The sequence below is a fragment of the Pleurodeles waltl genome, chromosome 2_1 (genome assembly GCF_031143425.1).
Source record: "Pleurodeles waltl isolate 20211129_DDA chromosome 2_1, aPleWal1.hap1.20221129, whole genome shotgun sequence".
Classification (NCBI taxonomy): Eukaryota; Metazoa; Chordata; class Amphibia; order Caudata; family Salamandridae; genus Pleurodeles; species Pleurodeles waltl.
In genome coordinates this window covers 179,719,088-179,740,783 of record NC_090438.1, presented here as the reverse complement: position 1 = coordinate 179,740,783, position 21,696 = coordinate 179,719,088, and the positions used below count along the sequence as shown (strand labels likewise).

Below are 21,696 nucleotides of genomic sequence, written 5' to 3'. Positions count from 1 at the left end.
GGGACTTTAGGTTCAAAGAGTCGCGGTCAGGGGAAGCCTCGGGATTCCCTCTGCAGGCGGCGCTGTGGGGGCTCAGGGGGGACAGGTTTTGGTACTCACAGTATCAGAGTAGTCCTGGGGTCCCTCCTGAGGTGTTGGATCGCCACCAGCCGAGTCGGGGTCGCCGGGTGCAGTGTTGCAAGTCTCACGCTTCTTGCGGGGAGCTTGCAGGGTTCTTTAAAGCTGCTGGAAACAAAGTTGCAGCTTTTCTTGGAGCAGGTCCGCTGTCCTCGGGAGTTTCTTGTCTTTTCGAAGCAGGGGCAGTCCTCAGAGGATGTCGAGGTCGCTGGTCCCTTTGGAAGGCGTCGCTGGAGCAGGATCTTTGGAAGTCAGGAGACAGGCCGGTGAGTTTCTGGAGCCAAGGCAGTTGTCGTCTTCTGGTCTTCCGCTGCAGGGGTTTTCAGCTAGGCAGTCCTTCTTCTTGTAGTTGCAGGAATCTAATGTTCTAGGGTTCAGGGTAGCCCTTAAATACTAAATTTAAGGGCGTGTTTAGGTCTGGGGGGTTAGTAGCCAATGGCTACTAGCCCTGAGGGTGGGTACACCCTCTTTGTGCCTCCTCCCAAGGGGAGGGGGTCACAATCCTAACCCTATTGGGGGAATCCTCCATCTGCAAGATGGAGGATTTCTAAAAGTTAGAGTCACTTCAGCTCAGGACACCTTAGGGGCTGTCCTGACTGGCCAGTGACTCCTCCTTGTTGCTTTCTTTGTTCCCTCCAGCCTTGCCGCCAAAAGTGGGGGCCGTGGCCGGAGGGGGCGGGCAACTCCACTAAGCTGGAGTGCCCTGCTGGGCTGTGACAAAGGGGTGAGCCTTTGAGGCTCACCGCCAGGTGTCACAGCTCCTGCCTGGGGGAGGTGTTAGCATCTCCACCCAGTGCAGGCTTTGTTACTGGCCTCAGAGTGACAAAGGCACTCTCCCCATGGGGCCAGCAACATGTCTCTAGTGTGGCAGGCTGCTGGAACCAGTCAGCCTACACAGCTAGTTGGTTAAGTTTCAGGGGGGCACCTCTAAGGTGCCCTCTGTGGTGTATTTTACAATAAAATGTACACTGGCATCAGTGTGCATTTATTGTGCTGAGAAGTTTGATACCAAACTTCCCAGTTTTCAGTGTAGCCATTATGGTGCTGTGGAGTTCGTGTTTGACAAACTCCCAGACCATATACCCTTATGGCTACCCTGCACTTACAATGTCTGAGGTTTTGTTTAGACACTGTAGGGGCACAGTGCTCATGCACTGGTACCCTCACCTATGGTATAGTGCACCCTGCCTTAGGGCTGTAAGGCCTGCTAGAGGGGTGTCTTACCTATACTGCATAGGCAGTGAGAGGCTGGCATGGCACCCTGAGGGGAGTGCCATGTCGACTTACTCATTTTGTTCTCACTAGCACACACAGGCTTGTAAGCAGTGTGTCTGTGCTGAGTGAGGGGTCTCTAGGGTGGCATAAGACATGCTGCAGCCCTTAGAGACCTTCCTTGGCATCAGGGCCCTTGGTACTAGAAGTACCAGTTACAAGGGACTTATCTGAATGCCAGGGTGTGCCAATTGTGGATACAATGGTACATTTTAGGTGAAGGAACACTGGTGCTGGGGCCTGGTTAGCAGGGTCCCAGCACACTTCTCAGTCAAGTCAGCATCAGTATCAGGCAAAAAGTGGGGGGTAACTGCAACAGGGAGCCATTTCTTTACAGAGGCCTTTGCTGTGGTTTGGTCCCTGAAGAAGCTGAGACCATACCTCTTTGGGACTCACTTCCTAGTTCAAACTGACCACAGACCTCTCAAATGGCTGATGCAAATGAAAGGTGAAAATCCTAAACTGTTGAGGTGGTCCATCTCCCTACAGGGAATGGACTTTATAGTGGAACACAGACCTGGGACTGCCCATGCCAATGCAGATGGCCTTTCCAGGTTCTTCCACTTAGAAAATGAAGACTCTCTTGGGAAAGGTTAGTCTCATCCTCTTTCGTTTGGGGGGGGGTTGTGTAAGGAAATGCCTCCTTGGCATGGTTGCCCCCTGACTCTTTGCCTTTGCTGATGCTATGTTTACAATTGAAAGTGTGCTGAGGCCTGCTAACCAGGCCCCAGCACCAGTGTTCTTTCCCTAACCTGTACTTTTGTATCCACAATTGGCAGACCCTGGCATCCAGATAAGTCCCTTGTAACTGGTACTTCTAGTACCAAGGGCCCTGGTGCCAAGGAAGGTCTCTAAGGGCTGCAGCATGTCTTATGCCACCCTGGAGACCTCTCACTCAGCACAGACACACTGCTTGCCAGCTTGTGTGTGCTAGTGAGAACAAAACGAGTAAGTCGACATGGCACTCCCCTCAGGGTGCCATGCCAGCCTCTCACTGCCTATGCAGTATAGGTAAGACACCCCTCTAGCAGGCCTTACAGCCCTAAGGCAGGGTGCACTATACCATAGGTGAGGGTACCAGTGCATGAGCATGGTACCCCTACAGTGTCTAAACAAAACCTTAGACATTGTAAGTGCAGGGTAGCCATAAGAGTATATGGTCTGGGAGTCTGTCAAACACGAACTCCACAGCACCATAATGGCTACACTGAAAACTGGGAAGTTTGGTATCAAACTTCTCAGCACAATAAATGCACACTGATGCCAGTGTACATTTTATTGTAAATTACACCACAGAGGGCACCTTAGAGGTGCCCCCTGAAACTTAACCGACTGTCTGTGTAGGCTGACTAGTTCCAGCAGCCTGCCACACCAGAGACATGTTGCTGGCCCCATGGGGAGAGTGCCTTTGTCACTCTGAGGCCAGTAACAAAGCCTGCACTGGGTGGAGATGCTAACACCTCCCCCAGGCAGGAGCTGTGACACCTGGCGGTGAGCCTCAAAGGCTCACCCCTTTGTCACAGCCCAGCAGGGCACTCCAGCTTAGTGGAGTTGCCCGCCCCCTCCGGCCACGGCCCCCACTTTTGGCGGCAAGGCTGGAGGGAACAAAGAAAGAAACAAGGAGGAGTCACTGGCCAGTCAGGACAGCCCCTAAGGTGTCCTGAGCTGAGGTGACTCTGACTTTTAGAAATCCTCCATCTTGCAGATGGAGGATTCCCCCAATAGGGTTAGGATTGTGACCCCCTCCCCTTGGGAGGAGGCACAAAGAGGGTGTACCCACCCTCAGGGCTAGTAGCCATTGGCTACTAACCCCCCCGACCTAAACACGCCCTTAAATTTAGTATTTAAGGGCTACCCTGAACCCTAGAAAATTAGATTCCTGCAACTACAAGAAGAAGGACTGCCTAGCTGAAAACCCCTGCAGAGGAAGACCAGAAGACGACAACTGCCTTGGCTCCAGAAACTCACCGGCCTGTCTCCTGCCTTCCAAAGATCCTGCTCCAGCGACGCCTTCCAAAGGGACCAGCGACCTCGACATCCTCTGAGGACTGCCCCTGCTTCGAAACGACAAGAAACTCCCGAGGACAGCGGACCTGCTCCAAGAAAGGCTGCAACTTTGTTTCCAGCAGCTTTGAAAGAACCCTGCCAGCTCCCCGCAAGAAGCGTGAGACTTGCAACACTGCACCCGGCGACCCCGACTCGGCTGGTGGAGATCCAACACCTCAGGAGGGACCCCAGGACTACTCTGATACTGTGAGTACCAAAACCTGTCCCCCCTGAGCCCCCACAGCGCCGCCTGCAGAGGGAATCCCGAGGCTTCCCCTGACCGCGACTCTTTGAATCCAAAGTCCCGACGCCTGGGAGAGACCCTGCACCCGCAGCCCCCAGGACCTGAAGGACCGGACTTTCACTGGAGAAGTGACCCCCAGGAGTCCCTCTCCCTTGCCCAAGTGGAGGTTTCCCCGAGGAATCCCCCCCTTGCCTGCCTGCAGCGCTGAAGAGATCCCGAGATCTCTCATAGACTAACATTGAAAACCCGACGCTTGTTTCTACACTGCACCCGGCCGCCCCCGCGCTGCTGAGGGTGAAATTTCTGTGTGGGCTTGTGTCCCCCCCCGGTGCCCTACAAAACCCCCCTGGTCTGCCCTCCGAAGACGCGGGTACTTACCTGCAAGCAGACCGGAACCGGGGCACCCCCTTCTCTCCATTCTAGCCTATGTGTTTTGGGCCCCACTTGGAACTCTGCACCTGACCGGCCCTGAGCTGCTGGTGTGGTGACTTTGGGGTTGCTCTGAACCCCCAACGGTGGGCTACCTTGGACCAAGAACTGAACCCTGTAAGTGTCTTACTTACCTGGTAAAACTAACAAAAACTTACCTCCCCCAGGAACTGTGAAAATTGCACTAAGTGTCCACTTTTAAAACAGCTATTTGTCAATAGCTTGTAAAGTATACATGCAATTTTTATGATTTAAAGTTCCTAAAGTACTTACCTGCAATACCTTTCGAATGAGATATTACATGTAGAATTTGAACCTAGGGTTCTTAAAATAAACTAAGAAAAGATATTTTTCTATACAAAAACCTATTGGCTGGATTTGTCTCTGAGTGTGTGTACCTCATTTATTGTCTATGTGTATGTACAACAAATGCTTAACACTACTCCTTGGATAAGCCTACTGCTCGACCACACTACCACAAAATAGAGCATTAGTATTATCTATTTTTACCACTATTTTACCTCTAAGGGGAACCCTTGGACTCTGTGCATGCTATTCCTTACTTTGAAATAGCACATACAGAGCCAACTTCCTACAAGCCTTGTTTGTGTAAGGTATCTGTTACATACTTCGTGTGATTTTGACACCGGTGTTGAGTGTTGGCTTTTATTAGCCAATCGTCGAGATATGGGAATACGTGCATGTGATGTCTCCTTATATGAGCGGCTACTACAGCGAGGCATTTTGTAAATACTCTGGGTGCTGTTATTCCGAAGGGCAGTACCTTGAATTGGTAATGTTTGCCCTGTATGACAAATCTGAGGTATTTTCTGTGAGATGGATGGATAGGTATATGGAAATACACATCTTTTAGATCCAGTGTTGCCATGTATTCTCCATGTCTTAGTAAGGGAACTACATCTTGTAGTGTGACCATGTGGAAATGTTCTGATTTGATGAAGAGGTTTAATGTCCTGAGATCTAAAATTGGTCTTAGTGTTTTGTCTTTTTTGGGAATAAGTAAATATAGGGAATAAACCCCTGTCCCTTTTTGGTGGTGAGGTACTAGTTCTATGGCTTGTTTTGTTAATAGTGCTTGTACCTCTATTTGTAACAGGTCTAGATGTTGTGCCGACAGTTTGGTGCTCTTGGGGGAACATCTGGAGGGAAATGTGTGAACTCTATGCAGTAACCATGTTGGATAATTGATAGAACCCATGTGTCCACGGTTATTTCTGACCAATGTTTGTGGTAAAGTGTTAATCTTTCCCCTACTGGTGATGTGTGTTGGGGAAGTGTGACATTGAAGTCACTGTTTGTTGATGGGGGCCTGCTTGGTGGGCTAAACTTTCCCCTTGATCTTGGGAATTGTGCCCTGAAGAGTCCGCAAAACCCTCTTCTCTGATATTGGGACTGGTAGGTGGGTTTTGCTTGAGAGGTGGATGCCTCTGAAGGTTGCTGTCTAAAACCTCCCCTAAATTGTGGTTTCCTAAATGTCCCTCTATACTGGGAAGAGTAGAGCGCGCCCATGGCTTTGGCCGTATCAGTGTCTTTCTTCATCTTTTTGATGGCTGTGTCCTCTTCCGGCCCAAACAGTTGCTGCTGATTAAATGGCATGTTAATTACTGCCTGCTGTATTTCCGGTTTGAATCCTGAGTTTCGTAACCAAGCATGTCTCCTGATTGTGACTGCTGTGTTTACAGTTCTTGCGGCAGTGTCAGCGGAATCCAGTGCCGAACGAATCTGATTGTTGGAGATGGCGTGCCCTTCCTCTACTACTTGTTGAGCGCGTTTTTGATACTCTTTAGGTAGATGCTGAATGATGTCACTCATTTCATCCCAGTAAGCTCGGTAACGGGCGAGGAGGGCCTGCGAATTTGCGATACGCCATTGGTTGGCAGCTTGCGACGCCACTCTCTTATCCGCTGCGTCAAATTTGCGACTCTCTTTATCAGGAGGTGGTGCATCTCCTGATGATTGTGAGTTTGCACGTTTCCTTGCAGCACCAACCACTACAGAGTCCGGTGGGAGCTGCTGCGTAATGAACACTGGGTCCGACGGGGGTGGTTTGTACTTTTTTTCCACCCGCGGTGTGATGGCTCATCCCCTTTACCGGCTCTTGAAACACTTGCTGTGCATGCTTAAGCATGCCTGGTAGCATAGGCAGGCTCTGGTATGACACATGCGTGGAACCCAGGGTACTGAAGAGGAAGTCATCCTCCAATGGTTCCGAATGCATACTGACAATATGGAATGTGGCAGCCCTGGCCAAGACTTGGGTGTAAGAGGTGCTATCCTCTGGTGGAGATGGTTTTGAGGGGTAGCACTCAGGGCTATTGTCCGAGACAGGGGAATCGTAGAGGTCCCAGGGATCTACATCATCCTGCGTTTGCACAGTATGTGTTGGTGACTGTTCAGTGGGCGTGCCAATTGGTGACCCTATCCTTTGTGGCGAATGTGGTGGTGAAATTTCTGGAGAAAAATGGCGAGTTGGTGATTTCTCTCTAGCCACTTTAGCTCTTGGCTGATCAGTTTCAGTCTCTGTTGGTGGTTGAAAAGCCAACTTTCTCTTAAATTTGAGAGGTGGGGCAGTTTGGATCTTTCCAGTATCCTTATGGATCTGTTTTCATGCCGGAGTTTGGTCAAACTCTTCAATGTCCTGCTCCTGTTCAAATCTGTGCATCTCCATCAGTTGTTTGGAGATCCCATGTTCCTCTGTATAAGAGGTCTTTTTTTTTTGGCTCCGAAGCCGGTTTTCTCGGCACCGAAATGCCCATGGTGATGGTTGGCCTTGGCTCCAAAAGACTCTTTCGAGGCTTGGTGGCTTCGACAAGGTGATGTCGGCTTTTTTCGACGCCGGGTTCTCAGCTCGAGTCGGAAGACTTCGGCACGATTTTTGCCTTTTTTATGGTGCCGAAGGTGTTGCTTTGTCACCGCTTTTTTTAATGGGTCGAGCCATGGCCTTCAGGCAGTGGCGTCCCCGAGGCCTTTTGTTTTTTCGGCTGACTTTGGGGTTGGGTCAGGGCAGGCGTACTCACTTTTTGGCCTGCTGTCGGTCTCCGTCGGAGTCATCCGATTCCGATCCCTGGATGGAGATAGCCATGCCCTCCTCTTCGACGTCGAGGTGTTGCGATGATTTCGAAGCCATCTGCATGCGTCTCGCCCTTCGATCTCTCAAGGTCTTTTTCGACCGAAAGGCCTTGCAAGCCTCGCAAGTATCCTCTCTGTGCTCCGGTGACAGACACAGATTACAGACCCGATGCTGGTCTGTATATGGATACATAGCGTGGCACGTCGGACAGAAACGGAAGGGGATCCGGTCCATGAGGCTTCGACGGCTGGTGTGATCGGGCCGACCAGGCCTCGGCTGGGCGTGGAAGCCCCGAAGGGCCACCGAAACTGTTGTCTCGTCGGTGCCGATGTATCGATAGAAGATGTTTCCCAAAAGCAACAATACCAACGTTTGTTTCGATGATTTTAATACTTTCCCGATTCGAATCACGGAGCGAAGAGGACATGTCCGAACCCGATGGCGAAAAGAAAACAATCTAAGATGGAGTCGATGCCCATGCGCAATGGGGCCGAAAGGGAGGAGTCACTCGGTCCTGTGACTCGAAAAGACTTCTTCGAAGAAAAGATCCAATATCGGAAAAATGCCCATAGGTGCCACACTGAATCGGGACATGTATACTGTGCCAATAAATCTCTGAGCGCTAGGTGGTGCTGAAGCAGCTTCAATCTTTAAGCAAACTGAGAAAAAGGATGATAGGAAGCCAAAAAAGGCTGCTGTTTGAAAGCACCATTGATTGGATTTCAATGTTTCCAGTAAAAAAGGTTAAATATTGCACACCTTTTTAGTTTAACACCCGATACTTTGTAGATGCAATACGTCACTGCCAAATATTTTTGGGTTCAAATTAGAACTTTCATGCAGGAAGCAGACGTCTGTATCAGGTCCTAAGATACCTCAAATGTTTCAGGAAAAGCTAACAAACTTGATCAATACTGTGTTATAAAGCTAAAAAAAAGAAAGATTTCCCCTCTTTTTTAGGGGATTACTAGGCAGAGGCAAACTGTTTAATTGACTACCAAATATGCATTCAATTTTGGGCAGGTGGGTTGTCCTAGGTGTATGAGGCAGAATGTATGTCCTAATCTGGGAACTCTTCTTCTAATGTTCAGAAAGACAAACTTTTAGCACAGCATTTTAATGTTAACTTGTTTTGCGAAGAAAACGTCTACCAACAAGTCAACGCACAACCATATCTTTGTCATATTACCTGTTTAAACTGCACCATTATGTCTTTAGAGAGCTCCATGTCTTTAAACATCCCTTCAAGCTTGCTGGTGAAAGCAGCTCCACATTCTAAGAGGAACAACAACAGTGGAGATTATTTTCAGGTGACGTTTCAAAGTCACAATTAATGTAAACTAATATATTTTGGAAATTTGCACACAATTGTCCAGCCTTTGTTTTTAATACTTAACTTGCAAGTCACTGTGATGATCAATAGTGCAAAAAAACACACACAAAAAACAGGTTGCTTACCTTTGGTAATGTTCTTTCTGATAGACCTGTAGTCTCCTGCTGCTTTCTTATATGAACCTTCCAGGTGTGATCCTTAAGGATAATGTATGTGACTTACCCAGGAGCATCTGTTCGTAGCATGCAGTACTACAGATTTACATTCACTGCATACTCCTGCCATCTGGTGCGGAGCTTGGACTTTTTCAAGTGTTTTTTCTTCGTAGAAGGTCTTTTGAGTCAGAAGATGCACAGTAAGTCCTCCCTTAATTGGCAATGCACATGGGCACAGACCATGTTAGATTTTTAAAATGTAGATTTAAGACGTTTACACACTATTATATTGAACAAGCGCTGAGGGAATGTAACGGGAGCAGGGGACGTTGGTGTGTGTTTGCGTCTCAGGTGCTGAAGTTATGTAATTTAACTAGTGGAGAGAATGCAAGGTATTTGCTCTGTCCTTTGAGTTATCTTATCGAGCAACTACAAATATACGTATATTTTGAGCCTGTGTCCAGTGAGAGATAACCAAAAGTGGCTACTCAAAATATGAGGAAGACACCTCATAGGAACAAGCAGTGGGGGAGTGGTTTCAGCTAAACCACCCTCTTCAGGAAATGGTAAGTTCTTAATGGTCAAGGTGCTATGTTTATTAATTTACACTAAAGCTTGCATCTGTTCAAGTTGGCAAGGGACAGATGGACAACGCAGGAAATAGGGAATCAGCAGATTCAGGTGCATGGAATGACTGGCTGTTTAGAAATTGAGCCCTGTATCCAGGAAAGTACTTTCAACCCACTGACCTCTTGTAAACCCACATAATAGCTGCCAACATTCTAGTGTGGGGGTAACTCTGTCCCATCATTATCTCTAAATTCTGTCTCTCTGGTCAGAGTCAGATCCCAAAAGTTACTGGAATGCTGGGAGGCGGTTCTGCAGCACAGGCATTGCCCTGTCAGAATCTCAGTGTGTTAGGGCAGATTAAAGATGTGACCTCAGTCAAGGCAGAGATGAATTCGGCTTGGAGTTGGACACAACTATTGAACGGTGTCCTTCAGTGCCATCAATGTTGAAGGTACCAGCATGGAGTTCTGACACAGATAGGGAGTGGACACCGAAACCGGTGCAGAACCCCCAAATAGATTTGGGAGGCACAGATTCTGCTGAGAACAGATCCACCAGTCATAGCCTAATTTGAGGTCTCTGTGAATTCTTGGGGTCCGATTGTGCACAATCGGGTGTCAAAGGTATGCAACCTGGTCTTTTTCAAGAGAATGAACCACAAGAAGGACCAGTCACCAGAACAGCCCCGGGAACAGGTCCGCACCTAGACTTCAAGCGGGCCTGCTTCATTTATTATGGTGTCCTGGGAACAAGAAGCAAAGCAGTACATCACAGATTATTCAGCCAATTCATGCCAGCTCACTCTTCACAGGACTTGGAGTCGTGCCCCAAAGGGGGAGAAATATTACCTTACACGCAGGTTTTTGAGGAAAAACTGTAGAAAAAGCTGATCAACTGATGAGTAAAAAGTGGGAATGAACTCTGGATCACAGAAAGAAAAGAACTTAAAACAACGTACAAAGGTGGCACTTATTAGCTGCTCCATTTATCACTTCCAGGGAGGAACAAAGTAAGTCAGCTCAGAGCAGCACACCACCACCTGCCAGCGTATGGAAACAAGTGTTTTTAATCTTTTGGTTCCAGTTTAACATCTGGGGATATTCTAGAGGCAAAGAATCTGCAGGCAGAAGCGTACATCATATACATACATTTGTCTCTAAGCAAAACTGACCTACCAGTGGAACCATTACTTGATCTAAATGCATAACTAAATTTGCCTTGTGTAAACTGCAATTTTCTGTGCCATAGATCCTCTCTTCCAACATTTCCTGCTACAGAAAGTTCCATATCGCTGACTTTATTTACGTCTCTGGTCCTAGGTAGGCTAGCATCATTAATTACAAGGTTATGCACTGGACACTGATGAAACAAACCTACTTTTGTGCCAACAACAACCTAATAAAGATTTCTAAAGCACTAAATCACCAAAAGGGATATCTTGGCACTGACCAACTGAAGGTTATTTCTAGCCAGCTCAACTGTACTAATTTCTCCAACCTAGTAAGTATAACAGGGAAATATACAACAACGTTAAATGCTACTTAATGGAGTAGACACATTAATTCAATAAGCCACCAGACTGCTGATGCAGCATCTCAACAACCAAAAAGCTCTTCTTGTTTCCTCCTGAGCAGCTGGACTGTGGCAACCTAATGACTACAAGTTAGGCTCCTTAGCAGTACTCATGAATTTCCTTTAGTAAGGTGGCCCCATATGCAGGTCTTTTGAGGTATCAGGTTCCTTCTCATAGTAGGCATGCAAGTCCTTCAACTTTCCCAAGGCAAGGATTTTATCCTGTGGTCTTGCAGAGAACCTTCAGATGTCATGGAGGCTGAAAAGACTATTTTGCCTTACATCTAGTTCCTTAGCCAATATTTCAGGGATTGGCACCTCAAAACACCTGATGTTGGCCTTGAAGGCTGAGTGGTGGGCTTTGAAGGATGTTTCCGCATCGGTTTCGACCTCAAAAAGTTAATGAGAGTTTATCTAGGTGTCAAGAATTGATGTTAGTCTGCCTTCCTCAGTGGCCTTCTCAGTTATGAGTTCTTGTCTCTGTGTCAACTGTAGATGCAGTGCACTATGACTTTTGCTACGAGGGCTGGAAGCCAGGCTCCCTTGGGAGCTGTGCTCCGACTAAACACTATGGAGTCTGTGTGTGTCTTCTTGATGGTACCCAGTGCTGGGGAAGTACTCACGACTGCCCTTGGAGTGGATTTTTCCTTCATCCACACTGGCATCGACTTTGAAGGTGTTTCTTCACTCTCCTTCTCCTAAGAGCCACTTGAGGACATCTTTTGTGGACTGGGCATTGGGTGGCGCGCTGGGACCTTCGATTGTCCTGTTTCTTCTATCTCTGCTTCAAGGCTATCTTGCAGGCCGAAAAGATACGGCTTTTCATCAGCTGACTTTTCGTGCATTTTAAGATGTGCCTAGCGTCTCTTTCTTCTGTACCGTAGTGTTTTCTTGCACCCAAATGCTATGCAGTATTCCCACAAAGCCTGGAATGGAAGGGCAATGGGTCCATTATCCTGAATACGTCGACATTCTCTAGGGAGCTGCATTTGAGATAAGGTCTTGATGGAAACCTTGATTCAGCAACTTGGCCATGTGTTACGGCATTGTCAAAAATGTCTTCTGAAGATTCCAGTGTCTGCATATACTACTGGAGCAGAGGGATTGCAGCCCAGACAGGCTTGGGTGTTAAAGTTTGATAAAGGCTATAGTTGAAGACAACCTGCAGAACACATTTATGTCAAAAGCGTCAGAAACATGTCCAAACCTGATAGTGGAAAATCAAAATCTATGCGTGGATTTACCACGTGCTTCAAAACACAATATGGGACAAGTCACACAATGTCCGGTGGCACAAACCTTCTACAAAGAAAGTCAACTTGTAATGTTTGAGCCCAACACTAGATGGCAGACGTATGAAGAGCATGCCTCACTTCCCAGCAATACATGTTATGAACAGAAAGGTTACCACAGAAATTGCTAATATAAAAGCTCACAATGGGCTTAAATTTCAGGTTAAGGTTTGTTTGTGTTTGAGTAAGGAACAGTGAGTAAGGTAACTAGAATACTGAAGTCAACTTACCAGGAACCATTTAGATGGAGCCAAGAAGGCAAGGGTTAAAAGCTACTCTAAGGTGTCTTACTGTGCAGGTTTAAATAGCAAGAAAGTAGAGTAGTAGCATGCTTTTCTGGCATATGACCGTTACTGAGAGTGCAGGTAAGCTGTTCAGTATAAGATGGTAACAGTGCTCTAAGATTGTTACGCAATAAACTAAATTGACCATTACTTATGTTCAAGGCCTCTAATGCACAAGGAATGGAGCTTTGTAGCGAAATATGTTTCAGTGCAGGTGTTGGTTAAAGCAACACTCCGGCAGAATAAGTGGTGTTTCCTCATCCTCCTGGCTTGCATAAGCAGAGTGTTAATTTAAGATCTAAATTGCAGCACCATCTATGTAGTATCCAAGATTATACATCTGCTTTACAACATAAAATAGAATTGAAAACTTGTTGAGAAGGTGCAGATGGGAGATTTTGGTTCAAAGAAAACCAATTTGTAAACCCCACGTATTGGGGGTAGTGAGAGACTGCCAGCTTTTTGGATATTTAAGTCTACTTAATCTATTTAGCACTAGAAGATTCTGGACACAGGGTAGGTCATATCAATCACCAAGTGCCTAATATTGCTCTCCATCGTGTGACCAGAGGACTTCAGTGATGCTCTCTGACACAGTAAGTGTAGGTTATGTAGCTCTACTTTAGTTAACATGTTTTTTTGCTTTGGCAGTGTCAGATATTACACTGAAACAAAAAACATAATAACTGGTGCAGGGCATAAGTTGAGATAACATACAGTGCGTGTTAGTACAGTTGCAGTGTGAGAATAAAAACATACCAATGGTTCACAAGGCAGAGAACCCCATTCTAAAGCTGAAGAGGTTAACACGTGCAAAGAACTGACAATGCAAAACAATGAGAAAGGTTAACATACCATGTTTAAGTTTGGAAAGCATAGATTTTTCAGCATCTACAGATGCACTTTTGCCAACCAAGAGTCGCTTAGCTAAATCCTTTTTGTAGAACGCTTCAAATACATCCTTTCCTGTATCAAACAAAAGAACTTTAGTTTCAAATGATTTATGTACATTTCGAGCATTGTGCATTGACTGCCATTATCAAACTTGAAAAAACTGCAATGAAAAACTTACCGCTTCAATAAATATCATGCAATTCAGCAAAGCATTGGTTGAATTATTGTCCATTAAAAAGATTTAGTGTTTATTGAAAAGTGCATTGTCAGAATAAGAAAAGGGTGGCCACCTTAGTTCATTTTATATTTTTCCATTCTTAAGCCTTGATATGACAACTATGGGTGAAATATTTCGCCCATTTTCAAAATATGAAAAATGTGCCTTTATTTTCTTCATGAGGAGTTCTAGCACATATGCTGCACTGTGTGAAACAAAGGAAAGCCCAACAAAGTTCCTTTTAGAAGCCATGTGAGGAGCCATATAATAGACTTAGCTTAATGACTACTGCACGAAGATAAGTTCATTTAAAGATTTATTTTATAATCAAACTACTAATCTAATGCACACAATATGAAATGTAACGACAAAGACATGAAAAGGCAGCAGCAACGTTTACTAAAAGAGTAAATAATAGGAACCACTCCAACAGAATTGCTGTTGTACATTTATAGCAACATTACCCTCATACTTCTACATGCTAATCTAATTGTAGCACAAAAGAAAATAAAACCTATTTCAAGTATCAGTGATGGTGCACACCTGCATACTTGTTTGAACAATAAGGCTGATGTTGAACAAGTAAGTGCCTCCCGTTTCCGTAAACTTCAGTGGAATCAGATGATTCTGTAGGACCTGTCCCAGTGTAGCCTGGCATAAAGATTCCCCTCATTCCTCCATATTTTGTGTTCGGGTTTTAGAACCTTGTTGCATTGCTGTTAAAAACTCTTAGCATAAACAATTAACAAAGTGGTCTGATGTGCTTACATTTATTTTTATATGGCAAGCCTGTGATCTTGAATAACATTAAATGAGACATAGCTGTCAACCTACTAGAAACTCTTAGAAAGTTGTGAACAAGACGCTTCGGAGTTGAAACACTTTGGTGTTTGTTGGCATGGATCAAATACTGTTATTCTGTTGGAGAAACAGAGTGCAGTGGTTTCTTCTTTTAGATTTATAATTTGAGGAGGATTGGTCTACCTCCTACCACTAGCACCAGCACCAGCAGTCTGAGTGCACAGTGTCTGATTTATGGGGGGAGAGATGTGTGTGTGTGTATCTATGTGGAAAATGTCACCCAGTGTACATCTGTCCGTGGCATGCAGTGCTGCAGATTCACATTCTATGCATTGCTTCTGCCATCTGGTGTTGGGCTCGGAGTGTTTTTCTTCAAAGAAGTCTTTTCGGAGCCACGGGATCGAACGACTCCTCCTCTCTGTCATACTGCGCATGGGCATCAACTCCATTGTTAGATTGTTTTCTTGCACAAGGGTGTAGGAAGGAGTGATAGAGTGTAAGAATATAAATGTTCTATAAAAAATAGTAAGTAAATAGATGTCCATGCAAATGTAAGTGTATATACATTATGTACAAAGAAGAAAACTGCAATGACTACAGGCTTTTGGGGATGAGGGAGGGTGCATGTGAATCTGCGGCACTACAAGCCACGAGCAGATGTACACTGGGTAAGTGACATTTTCCGTTTGATGGCAGGTGTAGTTGCAGATACACATGCTATGCATAGACTACAAAAGCAGGTCTCCCCATAGATTGTGGTGGCTAGCCTGTAGGAGTTGGAGTTGTTTGAAATATTGTTTTTAAGACAGCTTGACCAACATAGGCCTGTTGCTTTGAGAATACATCTACAAAGTAATGCTTAATAAATGTATGTGGTGTAGACCATGTGGCAGCTTTGCATTTATCTGCCATTGGTATGTTTCCTAAAAATGCCATAGATGCACCTTTTTCCCTAGTGGAATGTGCTTTAGGTGTGACTAAAAGTTGTCTTTTTGCCTTAATGTAACATGTTTGAATACATTTAACAATCCATCTAACTAACCCTTGTTTAGAGATAGGATCACCTTTATGTGGTTGTTGAAAGCAACAAAACGTAGTTTAGTTTTCCTAAATTCTTTTGTTTAATGCACATAATAAATTAGAGCTCTTTCAAGGTCATGAATGTGAAGGGCTCTTTCTGTAGTTGAATCTGGCTGTCGGAAGAAGACTCGCAATTCCACTGTTTGGTTTATGTGAAAAGGTGAAACAACCTTTGCCCGAAATTTTGGATTCGTTCTAAGTACGACTTTATGTTTGTGTACTAGGAAAAAAGGTTCCTCAAGAGTGAATGCTTGTATTTCACTAACTCTTCTTAATGAAGTAATCGCTACTAGGAAAGCAACTTTCCAGGTTAAAAATTTAATCTCACAGGAATGCATGGGTTCAAAAGGTGGGCCCATTAGTCTTGGGAGGAGAATATTCAGATCCCAAGCAGGAACTGGTGGTATTATAGGTGGAATAATATGTTTTAGTCCTTCCATGAAGGGTTTTATAACTGGGACTCTAAAGAGAGAGGTATGTTGTATGGTCTGCAAATATGCTGATATGGCAGTAAGATGAATTTTAATAGATGAGAAAGCTAAATTCAACTTCTGTAAATGAAGTAGGTAGCATACAATATCTTGTATTGATGTAAGTGGGTCAGTATTTTTAGATTGACAGTAATAAACAAATTGTTTCCATTTGTTAGCATAGCATTGTCTAGTTGTGGGCTTGCGTGCTTGTTTGAAAACTTCCATGCATTCTAATGGAAGTTGCAAGTACCCAAATTCTATGACTTCAGGAGCCAAATCGCTAAGTTGAGAGCACTGGGATTTGGATGTTGGATTTGTCCTTTGTTTTGTGTTAACAAATCCAGTCTGTGTGGAAGTTTGTGGTGAGGTACTACTGACAGGTCTAGGAGTGTTGAGTACCAATGTTGTCGTGCCCACATTGGGGCTATGAGTATCATGGTGAGAGAGGTCTGACGCAGTTTGTAGACCAGAAATAGAAGTAGTGGGAGAGGGGGAAAAGCGTAAGCAAATATCACTGACCAGTTGACCCATAGAGCATTGCCCTTGGACAGAGGGTGAGGGTGTCTGCATGCAAAGTTTTGTCATTTTGAGTTTTCGCTTGTTGCAAAAAGGTCTATTTCTCGTGTCCCCCACTTTTGAAAGTACTGATGAAGTACCTGACAGTGAATTTCCCATTCATGTATCTGTTGGTGTGTTCTGCTTAGGAGATCCGCTAGCTGATTGTGTATTCCTGGGATTTATTCTGGTAGTAGATGAATGTGATTGTGAATTGCCCATTTCCATATTGTTTGGGCTAGAAGGGACAGTTGAGATGAATTTGTCCCGCCTTGTTTCTTTAGGTAATACATGGTCGTCATATTGTCTGTTTTTACCAAGACAGTCTTGTGTTTGAGAAGTGGTTGAAACGCTTTTAGCGCAAGGAACACAGCTAATAATTCTAAATGGTTTATGTGATAATTTAGCTGTTTGGAATCCCATTACCCTTGAATGGTAAGGTTGTTGAGATGAGCTCCCCAACCTATCATTGATGCATCTGTTATTGTGGTCTGAAGCACAGGGTCTTGAAATGACTGCTTCTTCATTAAATTGCTGAGATTCCATCATTGAAGGGACATGTGCGTTTGGCAGTCTAACACTTGATCTTGCAATTGACCATGTGCTCGAGACCATTGCTGTGAGAGGCACTGTTGTAGTGTTCTCATGTTTAGTCTTGCATGCGGTACTATTGCTATGCAGGATGCCATCATTCCCAATAGTGTTCATGTTAAATCTTACAGTGTATTGTTGATATGGCTGCATTTGTGGTATGAGATTTTGGAAAGCTTGTATCCTTTGTGTATTTGGATAGGCTAAGGCTTTAGGTGTATTGAGAATAGTATCTAGGTAAGGTTGCACCTGTGCTGGCTGAAGATGGGATTTTTGGTAGTTGAGAATGAACCCTAGTGTATGTAGGGTTTCTATTGTGTATTGAGAGTGTTGTTGACATTGTATAAAATGGCATGATTTTATTAGCCAATCATCTAGATAAGGAAAGACATGTAGGTAAGCTGCTACTACCGCTAGACATTTTGTGAATACTCTTGGAGCTGTTGTCAAGCGGAATCGCAGAACTTTGAATTGGTAATGTTCTCCTGCTATCACAAACCTTAGGTATTTTCTGTGACCTGGATGGATGGGTATATGAAAATACGCATCTTTGAGGTCTAATGCAGTCATGTAATCTTGTTTTTTTAGTAGTGGAATGATGTCCTGCAGAGTCACCATGTGAAAGTGTTCTGACAGACCCCCCCCCAAACGAAAGAGGATGAGACTAACCTTTCCCAAGAGAGTCTTCATTTTCTAAGTGGAAGAACCTGGAAAGGCCATCTGCATTGGCATGGGCAGTCCCAGGTCTGTGTTCCACTATAAAGTCCATTCCCTGTAGGGAGATGGACCACCTCAACAGTTTAGGATTTTCACCTTTCATTTGCATCAGCCATTTGAGAGGTCTGTGGTCAGTTTGAACTAGGAAGTGAGTCCCAAAGAGGTATGGTCTCAGCTTCTTCAGGGACCAAACCACAGCAAAGGCCTCCCTCTCAATGGCACTCCAACGCTGCTCCCTGGGGAGTAACCTCCTGCTAATGAAAGCAACAGGCTGGTCAAGGCCATCATCATTTGTTTGGGACAAAACTGCCCCTATCCCATGTTCAGAGGCATCAGTCTGCACAATGAACTGCCTAGAATAATCTGGAGCTTTGAGAACTGGTGCTGAGCACATTGCCTGTTTCAGGGTGTCAAAGGCCTGTTGGCATTCCACAGTCCAGTTTACTTTCTTGGGCATTTTCTTGGAGGTGAGTTCAGTGAGGGCTGTCACAATGGATCCATATCCCTTCACAAACCTCCTGTAATACCCAGTTAAGCCAAGGAATGCCCTGACTTGAGTCTGGGTTTTTGGAGCTACCCAGTCCAGAATAGTCTGGATCTTGGGTTGGAGTGGCTGAACTTGGCCTCCACCTACAAGGTGTCCCAAGTAAACCACAGTTCCCTGCCCTATCTGGCATTTGGATGCCTTGATAGAGAGGCCTGCAGATTGCAGAGCCTTCAAAACCTTCCTCAGGTGGACCAGGTGATCCTGCCAGGTGGAGCTAAAGACAGCAATATCATCAAGATAAGCTGTGCTAAAGGACTCCAAGCCAGCAAGGACTTGATTCACCAACCTTTGGAAGGTGGCAGGGGCATTCTTTAAACCAAAGGGCATAACAGTAAACTGATAATGCCCATCAGGTGTGGAGAATGCTGTCTTTTCTTTTGCTCCAGGTGCCATTTTTATTTGCCAGTACCCTGCTGTCAAGTCAAAGGTACTTAAGAATTTGGCAGCACCTAATTTGTCTATGAGCTCATCAGCTCTTGGAATTGGGTGGGCATCTGTCTTGGTGACAGAATTGAGCCCTCTGTAGTCCACACAAAACCTCATCTCTTTCTTTCCATCTTTGGTGTGAGGTTTGGGGACTAAGACCACTGGGCTAGCCCAGGGGCTGTCAGAGCGCTCAATTACTCCCAATTCCAGCATCTTGTGGACTTCCACCTTGATGCTTTCCTTAACATGGTCAGACTGTCTAAAGATTTTGTTTTTGACAGGCATGCTGTCTCCTGTGTCCACATCATGGGTACACAGGTGTGTCTGACCAGGGGTTAAGGAGAAGAGTTCAGGAAACTGTTGTAGGACTCTCCTACAATCAGCTTGCTGTTGGCCAGAGAGGGTGTCTGAGTAGATCACTCCATCTACTGTGCCATCTTTTGGGTCTGATGACAGAAGATCAGGGAGAGGTTCACTCTCTGCCTCCTGATCCTCATCTGTTACCATTAACAGATTCACATCAGCCCTGTCATGGAAGAGCTTAAGGCGGTTCACATGGATCACCCTCTTGGGGCTCCTGCTTGTGCCCAGGTCCACCAGGTAGGTGACCTGACTCTTCCTTTCTAGCACTGGGTAAGGGCCACTCCATTTGTCCTGGAGTGCCCTGGGAGCCACAGGCTCCAGAACCCAGACTTTCTGCCCTGGTTGGAACTCAACCAGTGCAGCCTTTTGGTCATACCAAAACTTCTGGAGCTGTTGGCTGGCCTCAAGGTTTTTGGTTGCCTTTTCCATGTACTCTGCCATTCTAGAGCGAAGGCCAAGTACATAGTCCACTATGTCCTGTTTAGGCTCATGGAGAGGTCTCTCCCAGCCTTCTTTAACAAGGGCAAGTGGTCCCCTTACAGGATGACCAAACAGAAGTTCAAAGGGTGAGAATCCTACTCCCTTCTGTGGCACCTCTCTGTAAGCGAAAAGCAGACATGGCAAGAGGACATCCCATCTCCTTTTGAGCTTTTCTGGGAGCCCCATGATCATGCCTTTTAATGTCTTGTTGAATCTCTCAACCAAGCCATTAGTTTGTGGATGGTATGGTGTAGTGAATTTATAAGTCACTCCACACTCATTCCACATGTGCTTTAGGTATGCTGACATGAAGTTGGTACCTCTGTCAGACACCACCTCCTTAGGGAAACCCACTCTGGTAAAGATACCAATGAGGGCCTTGGCTACTGCAGGGGCAGTAGTCGACCTAAGGGGAATAGCTTCAGGATACCTGGTAGCATGATCCACTACTACCAGGATATACATATTTCCTGAGGCTGTGGGAGGTTCCAGTGGACCAACTATGTCCACACCCACTCTTTCAAAGGGAACCCCCACCACTGGAAGTGGAATGAGGGGGGCCTTTGGATGCCCACCTGTCTTACCACTGGCTTGACAGGTGGGGCAGGAGAGGCAAAACTCCTTAACCATGTTGGACATATTGGGCCAGTAGAAGTGGTTGACTAACCTCTCCCACGTCTTGGTTTGTCCCAAATGTCCAGCAAGGGGAATGTCATGGGCCAATGTTAGGATGAACTTCCTGAACAGCTGAGGCACTACCACTCTCCTAGTGGCACCAGGATTGGGGTCTCTGGCCTCAGTGTACAGGAGTCCATCTTCCCAATAGACCCTATGCGTTCCATTTTTCTTGCCTTTGGACTCTTCAGCAGCTTGCTGCCTAAGGCCTTCAAGAGAGGGACAGGTTTCTTGTCCCTTACACAGCTCCTCCCTTGAGGGTCCCCCTGGGCCTAAGAGCTCAACCTGATAAGGTTCAAGCTCCAAAGGCTCAGTTCCCTCAGAGGGCAGAACTTCTTCCTGAGAAGAGAGGTTCCCTTTCTTTTGCTGTGTTGCAGTTGGTTTCCCAACTGACTTTCCTTTCCTCTTGGTAGGCTGGGCCATTCTTCCAGACTCCAGCTCTACTTGTTCACCCTGTGCCTTGCATTGTGCTCTGGTTTTCACACACACCAGTTCAGGGATACCCAGCATTGCTGCATGGGTTTTTAGTTCTACCTCAGCCCATGCTGAGGACTCCAGGTCATTTCCAAGCAGACAGTCCACTGGGATATTTGAGGAGACCACCACCTGTTTTAGGCCATTGACCCCTCCCCATTCTAAAGTAACCATTGCCATGGGATGTACTTTTCTCTGATTGTCAGCGTTGGTGACTGTGTAAGTTTTTCCAGTCAGGTATTGGCCAGGGGAAACCAGTTTCTCTGTCACCATGGTGACACTGGCACCTGTATCCCTCAGGCCCTCTATTCTAGTCCCATTAATTAAGAGTTGCTGTCTGTATTTGTGCATGTTAGGCGGCCAGACAGCTAGTGTGGCTAAATCCACCCCACCCTCAGAAACTAGAGTAGCTTCAGTGTGGACCCTGATTTGCTCGGGGCACACGGTTGATCCCACTTGGAGACTAGCCATACCAGTGTTACCTGGATGGGAGTTTGGAGTGGAACCTTTCTTGGGACAGGCCTTGTCTCCAGTTTGGTGTCCATGCTGTTTACAGCTATGACACCAGGCCTTTTTGGGATCAAAGTTTTTACCCTTGTACCCATTGTTTTGTGAAGAGGCTCTGGGCCCACCCTCCTGTGCAGGTTTTTGGGGGCCTGTAGAAGACTCTTTACTATTTTTAGTTTTGGTTGTCTCATCACCCTTCCCCTGGGGAGTCTTTGTGACCCCTTTCTTTTGGTCACCCCCTGTTGAAGTCTTGGACACCCTTGTCTTGACCCAATGGTCCGCCTTCTTTCCCAATTCTTGGGGAGAAATTGGTCCTAGGTCTACCAGATGCTGATGCAGTTTATCATTGAAACAATTACTTAACAGGTGTTCCTTCATAAATAAATTGTACAGCCCATCATAATTACTTACACCACTGCCTTGAATCCAACCATCTAGTGTTTTCACTGAGTAGTCAACAAAGTCAACCCAGGTCTGGCTCGAGGATTTTT

The 21,696-nt window shown here is 45.8% G+C and overlaps 1 protein-coding gene across 3 annotated transcripts in view; it reads right to left on the bottom strand.

Moving 5' to 3' along the window:
• Positions 1-21,696, bottom strand: part of CUL4B (cullin 4B) — a 581,072-nt gene that overhangs the window by 245,845 nt on the left and 313,531 nt on the right. For all 3 annotated transcript variants that reach the window (XM_069212058.1, XM_069212066.1, XM_069212075.1), the window contains 2 exons: positions 13,261-13,371; positions 8,389-8,474 (listed from right to left, as the gene is read on the bottom strand). In XM_069212058.1, the coding sequence (XP_069068159.1) occupies positions 8,389-8,474; positions 13,261-13,371 (197 nt within the window). The remainder of the gene's footprint in view (positions 1-8,388; positions 8,475-13,260; positions 13,372-21,696) is intronic.